This window comes from Cervus elaphus, chromosome 1 (assembly GCF_910594005.1).
Source record: "Cervus elaphus chromosome 1, mCerEla1.1, whole genome shotgun sequence".
NCBI classification, from domain to species: Eukaryota; Metazoa; Chordata; class Mammalia; order Artiodactyla; family Cervidae; genus Cervus; species Cervus elaphus.
Genome location: NC_057815.1, coordinates 78,003,995 through 78,010,833, shown reverse-complemented (window position 1 = coordinate 78,010,833; position 6,839 = coordinate 78,003,995). Strand labels below are relative to the sequence as shown.

The following is a 6,839-nucleotide window of genomic DNA, read 5'->3' as shown; positions in this document are numbered from 1 at the left end:
CCTTGGCCTCATGGCTTCTTATAGAGGGTTACCCAAAGTTCAGAGCTAGGGAGGAGCCCATTTAGGACCAGGAAGAGAACCTAGAACTGACTCCCTGGTTACTTGAGACCCTTGTGTCTCAGATGGAACAAAGCCCTGCCGGAAGCTGTGCATGGCCAGCCGCTAACCCCTGTCCTGCCCCACCCAGGACCTGAGTCTGGATCCAGCCCTCACTGGGCCTGAGTCTTCCTGTTCTGTCAAATGGGGTAGGTGTGTTCCCACTTGTGAAGTACTTACATGGCTCTGAGCTGGACCGGAAGGATGGGAGCCCAATGCCAGGAATAAGACAGCTGTCAGATTTTTCACAGAACTAGAACAAATAATCCTAAAGTCTATAATGGGACCACAAAAGACCCAGAATTGCCAAACCAATCCTGCAAAAAAAGAAAGCAGGAGGCAAAACTTTCCCAGGCTTCAGACAATACTACAAAGCCACAGTAATCAAAACAGCATAGCACTGGCACTTATATAAACAGACATATCAATCAGTGGAACAGAATAGAACTCAAACAAACCCACTTACCTATGGTCAATTAATCTTCATCAAGGAGGCAAGAAAACGATAGTCTCTTCAGCAAGTGGTGGTGGGAAAGCTGGACAGCCATATGTAAATCAATAAAGTTAGAACACTCCCTTACAACATACACAAAAAATCAAAATGCCTTAAAGAAATATAAGACAGAACACCATAAAGCTCCTAGACAAAAACATAAGCAAAACATTCTCTGACATAAATTATACCAATGCTTTCTTAGGTCAGTTTCCCAAGGCAATAGACATGAAAGCAAAAATAAACAAGACCTAATCAAACTTACAAGCTTTTGTAAAGCAAAGGAAACCATTAACAAAAAGACAACCTACAGACTGGGAGAAAAATTGTTTGCAAATGAAACTGACAAGGGCTTAATTTCCAAAATATAGAAAGAGCTTTCACAGCTCAACATCAAAAAAAAAAAAAAAACCCCAGTCAAAAAATGAGTAGGACCTAAAGAGACATTTCTCTAAAGAAAACATACAAATGGCCAATAGGCACATGAAAAGATGCTCATCATCACTAACTAGAGAAATGCAAATCAAAACTACAATGAGGTACCACCTCACCCCAGTTAGAATAACCATCAAAAAGTCTACAAATAAATGCTGGACAGGATGTGAAGAAAAGGGAACTCTCCTATACTGTTGGTAGCAATGTAAGTCGGTGCAATCACGATGGAAAACAGTATGGAGTTCCTCAAAAAATTAAGAAGAGTTGCCATATGATCCAGCAATCCCACTCCTGGGCATATATCCAGACAAAACTTTAATTTGAAAAGGTACATTCACCCCCTATGTTCACAACAGCACTATTTAAAATAGCCAAAACATGGGAACAACCTAAATGTGCATCAACAGAGGAATGGGTGAAGGAGATGTGGTACATATATGCAATAAAACGTTACTCAGTCATAAAAAAGGATGAAATAAAGCCATTTGCAGCAATATGGATGAATCTAGAGATTATCATACTGAAAGAGACAAATACCATATGATATCACTTACATGTGGAATCTAAAATGTGACACAAATGAACATATTTATGAAACAGACTCAGAACAGACCTGTGGTTGCCAAGCGGTACAGGCAGGGAATGGACTAGGAGTTTGGGTTCCCAGATACAGACTATTATATATAGAATGGATAAAAAATTAGATCCTACCGTATACCACAGGGAACTATATTCAATATCCTATGATAGACCATAATGAAAAATATGAAAAAGTATATTTATAAAACTGAATCACTTTGCTGCATAGCAGAAATGAACATAACACTATAAATCAACTATACTTCAATAAAAGTTTTAAAAAGACAGCTGTCAGGGACTTTCCTGCTGTGCCGCGAGCCCCATAGCTCTGATGTGCAGAACTACTGCTAGGCTGTCAGAATAGTTGCTTGCAAATTCTTCCACGATCCAATTCCATGTGGCCCAGCACAGGAGGAGGAGGGCCTGGTGAGGGACCCCCAGCCCCTTGGCGGCTGCTGCCTTCAGGCCCTGCATGGCACCTGCTGGCTGTGTCGCCTGTTAATGGACAGAAGACCGGAAGCCAGTGACTGAGGCCCAAAGGTTTTCTGGAGTAGGTGGTAGTTTGTCCTAGGTGCAAAGTCCAGGTAGAAATAAAGGTTTTAAAAATGTTTCCCTGTCTGAAGCAGGAAGATAAATTCCTGAGGTCACTGGGAACACTGACGGGAGTGGCTGTGGTTCAGTGACCGACAGGCCAGGACTCTGGAGTTGGGGGACAACATGAAGACCCCACAGGGTCAGTCCATCCTCGGAAAGGCCCACTGTGGGCTTTGCTGGAGGGGGGCCCAACCTGGGGCCCTGGCCTCTGTGGGGAGGGCTCGCCATGGATACATGGCGCCCTCTGGTGGCCTCAGGTGGGAGGCACACCCCTTGGCACCATCCTCCTGGGCAGAGGCCCCTGCGAAGGAGGTTTGGGGGTGGGTTGTCCCTCCCAGCACTCACCATCTCCAGGGGCTCCCCGCTTCAGAGGTCTGTGCCCACCCTCTCTACAAGCTCCCCCTCCCCTGCAGGAGGTGCCTCAGTCAAGCATGCAGCCAGAGAGGCAAGGTCTAGTCACCAGCTGGCTCCATACAGGAGTTCAGCCATATTTTCTTTTTAGGGGGCAGAGGATTGAAGGGAAAGTAACATAAGAGGGGCAAAGCCACTTCAAGCCTGCATGTAGCAGAAACATGTTCTAAAGCAAGCACTTTAATTAGAAAAAAATCAGACATTCTCCAAGGAGCCAGGAGAAACTAGCGTGGAAACGGGACTGTCTTGTCACCTTACCTTGCCCCAGGGGCCAGGCTTCCTCCGGCCACCGCTCAGGAGTGTGGGGGCTTCTCTCCTCCGCTGCCCACTTCAGGCTGTTAGCAGCCAAAGGCAGGCTGGGGAGAGGATGGTGAACTTCTCCTTAGCGGGGACCCTGCTAAGGGAAACGAGGGGGTGGTTTCCTTCTACTCCAGCTACCCTGCAGGCAGTTGAGAAGCCGGGCTGACTCGGCCGGAGTCTCCACAGGAAACTCGTCCCGACCGGCCACCAAGGCTAAAACCGAGGCTGCCCCCCTCCTGATACTTTCCTTTCCCTTCTGCTCCTGCCGGTTGCCCCACAGCAGCCAGATGTCGGGATTATCACAGCTTTCTCCTCAGCCAAACCACTGAAAGCCCAAGAAAAACCTCAGCGTCTGCCTTTCCCGCCAGCCCCCCGCCTTCTGCACCATCTACACCACCTTTCGGCTTTCACCAGTTGTTTAGAGAATGGAGGGCAGCGTCTGGAGTCTGAGTCGCCTATTCCGGCCCAGGGGAGGCCAGTCCCACCCGCTCCGGGCCGGGGGACTGGCGGCTGGTGTGATGGCCTCAGATAATGAGCCTACATTTATCCAAGGTGACGGTCACTCCTCTCCTCCCCTCCCCCAGCCTCAGCAGCCCCCTTTGTGTCACTCCTGGTCACTCGAGGGTCCTCTGGGACTGTGGGGGACAGATGAGCAGTGGGAGCGCTGAAGCAGGCCAGCACTGGCTCCCTCTCGGCTCGGCGGAGTGGCGGACGGGGGATGAGACCATTGAGGAATCTTCTTTGTTCAGGTTTTTTCGGCCCCTTCCCCAGCCTGGTGACAGCATTCATAGGCGGCCTATCTGAATTCATTTTGCAAGTGAGATTTCCTGAGACAGCGAGCTTTACAGATGTCACTCTGTCTGGAGGCCAGATGGTGAGGTCTGGGGGAGGCGTGCTTTTTCAGGTTTGGAGGAGAACCCAAGATCACAACCACCAAGTGCAGAGACCTGTTCAGGAACACACACTTTGCAAATATAAGCTCCAGACTCCACAGTAGGCGGAATGCTCACTTCCTTTTCATGTGCAGAGAAAGGCCATAGCACAGGCTGTGGTTTTAGAACAAAGCCAGTCCTCATTCAGTCCATCGTGGCGCCTGCGGGTAACAGAGCAGCTCCCCGGGGCTCCACGTGCCACAGAACGCGGAGAGGCTTGGTGAACGCCTGCTCCACGCCGGGCACTGTTCTCCACTCCTCACAGTAGCCCTTCCAGGGAGGGACTGTTATTACCACCTGCAGTTTACACACATGCAGACCTGGGTGGAAGAAAGAAGTGTGCTCCAGGTCACAGCTAGGGCCAGGCAGAGCCAGCATCAAGGCCAGAAAGAGTCCACGGAACAGCCGAGGACAGGCTTTGACACTAGAGGTGCTGAGCAAGGACTCGGCCAATCTGGGTCCTGCACCTGTAAGATGGTGTGGATGGAGAGGTTTTAACACACCACCCAGCTCAGATCATTTGGGGCCATGACTGCATTTTAGCCACCCTCTTTACGAAAACCCTCTTTGATGGGCTTCCCTTGTGGCTCAGTGGTAAAGAATCCACCCGCCAACACAGAAGATGTAGGTTCCATCTCTCTGATCCGGGAAGATCCCACATGCTGTGCAGCAACGAAGCCCGGGCATCACAACTACTCAATCTGTGCTCTTCTAGAGCCCGGGAGACTAAAAGCTCACATGCTAGAGCCCGAGCTCTGCAACAAGAGAAGCCACTGCAATGAGGAGCCCTTGTACCACAACTAGAGGAAAACACTCACAGCAAAGACCCAGCACAGCCACATAAACAAACTTTTTAAAAAATCCTCTCTAAAAGGCAGGCTCAGGCACTCACCTGAGAAAAATGGATCAAAAATTTTTTTCATCTCATTAAACTTTCCTGTAGACTTAATGGGGAGAAGGCGTGGTGGTCCCAGGCACAGGCGGTCAGAATCTGCTCCCCTCCCTGTGGCCATCTGTCCTGGGAGCTGCACATTTAATCCTCTTTGCTCCAGAAGCTCCTCTTCCTTCCCTGTCCACAGCCTATACTTCTAGGAACCAGATAACCTACCAGGGCCAAGGAAAGGATCTGTTTAGACTCATAGAAGACAGTCCTTGTAAAGTCTATGAAAGACCAAGGAAGAACAGTAACCAAGGCCACTGCAGGAATTTTTTAGATAAAAATAAGAAAAAATACAGAAGCTGAAATCTGACTCAGGGAGCTCGGAAAGATCACCAGCAACTCACATGCAGAGGCGAGGAAAAAGGCAGGTCAGAACCAGAGCACGACGGAGCCAACTTCCACTCTGAACTCTCCCTGCCCTTGACGACATGAATAGGGAACTGTACAGAATCAGCAGAGGGGGAGTTCTGTGGTGCTCCAGTGGTTAGGACTCCAAGCTTCCACTGCAGAGGGCCCGGGTTCGATCCCTGGCCAAGGATGCAGGGTCCAGGTTTCAGTAACAATGGTATCAGATTTGGGACTGGAAAATAGATACCAAACATTCCAAAGTACATATGAAGCCACCGCATTCCTGTCCACAAGAGACAGAGGGGACCAAACGACCTGACAGGAGCGAGGGATGGAGAGAGGCCCAGCTGGCTGGCTTCCAGGTGCTGCACCAAGTCCTTCAGAATGACCACAGCCAGCACGGGTCACCACCGTCAATTCTCCCACGGGCTCCCAGCTCGCTAAGCCCCAGCCACCCCGAGCCCTGATGCCAGCACCCCCAAGTGCACCTGCAGCCAAGATCCACAAGAAACGGGCAAAGTCAACTCCCTTCTAGGTGCAGTGGACGAGCACACAGGCCGCTGGTCTTTCTAGGATGTTATTTATTAAAAATAGATTCTCTATCTCCCCTCATCCCTGCTAGTAAAAGGGTCTTTCCCAACATTTTTTTCCCAAATGGATGAAGTAACAGGTATTGGGGACTCAGATACTGTATCATTCCCTAAATTGAGAAGTCAAGTTTTCTGGGTCACTGCTGGGGGAGGAAGGGTCAGAACATGGCAGTGTGGGTCCCAGCGCTTAAACGTGGCTGACACAGCGGTATGGCTGGACTAGAGCTCCTGGGACTCCAGGCTTCAGCGAGCCTGGGCAAGTTCATGACGACAGGCCTTGATGCTCCCCTGGCCCCCTCCGGGGTCTCCAGACAGCTGTGTACTTGACGCTTGAGACGAGAGCCAGCACGGCTTCGACACGTGTAGGAAGGAACGGAGAAAGCTGGGCGCAAAGTGAAATATGAACGTATGGGAAAGGCAGGCCTGGACTGGGGCAGGAGAGACAGGCCCGGGTGTGTGCCAACCGTCGAGTTCTAAGCAGGCCCACTCGGAAGTGACTCTGCCTTAAGCCACGCTCAGCCCATACACGGAATTCCTGGCCAGCTTCTGGGTTTCCTGGGGACTCCTGTTGCTTTTAATCGTCCAGTCAGCTGCCACTCAGTCCCGCCAGAGTCAGTCCCGCAAGTCAGGGTATTTCCTTAGGAGTCAGCTGCCGACGCCCAAGTGTCTCTCCACTATTTCTTCCGCTTCAGTTTCATATCTTTTTTGTTCTTCATATCTCTGTTTTTCTTCAACTTTTTGTTCTGTTTGGGTTCTTGTTTAGCCTCCAGCTTCCTTTTCTTGTCACTGGAAAAGAAAAAACAAGAGTCGAAAGAAAAATATGCTGGATCTGTTACCCCTTTCAGATTGCTCCGCTTTGTCTGAAAAAGGGTTTCTGTCCTCTGAAACTTGATGTAAGAACGTGCAATTACACAGACATGGTCTCTGTAGGCCTACAGGGCACTGTGCTGGGGGCTGAGGACACCAACGTACCAACCCAGCTCCCGCCCTGACCAAGCTCTTAGTCTGTGGAGGAAAAAAAACCTACACCTTAACTCCTGAAATCTGTACATTTCCCTTCCTAAAACTTAAAGAAAAATCCAAGGCATCACAAGAAAAATTCATTCACATCAATTACCACT

At 49.7% G+C, this 6,839-nt stretch overlaps 1 protein-coding gene across 1 annotated transcript in view; it reads right to left on the bottom strand.

Moving 5' to 3' along the window:
* Positions 1-5,691: 5,691 nt before the first annotated feature.
* Positions 5,692-6,839, bottom strand: part of NAT10 (N-acetyltransferase 10) — a 38,281-nt gene continuing 37,133 nt past the window's right edge. The window contains exon 29 of the mRNA XM_043908996.1: positions 5,692-6,504. Within this exon, the coding sequence (XP_043764931.1) occupies positions 6,393-6,504 (112 nt within the window). The 3' untranslated portion in view covers positions 5,692-6,392. The remainder of the gene's footprint in view (positions 6,505-6,839) is intronic.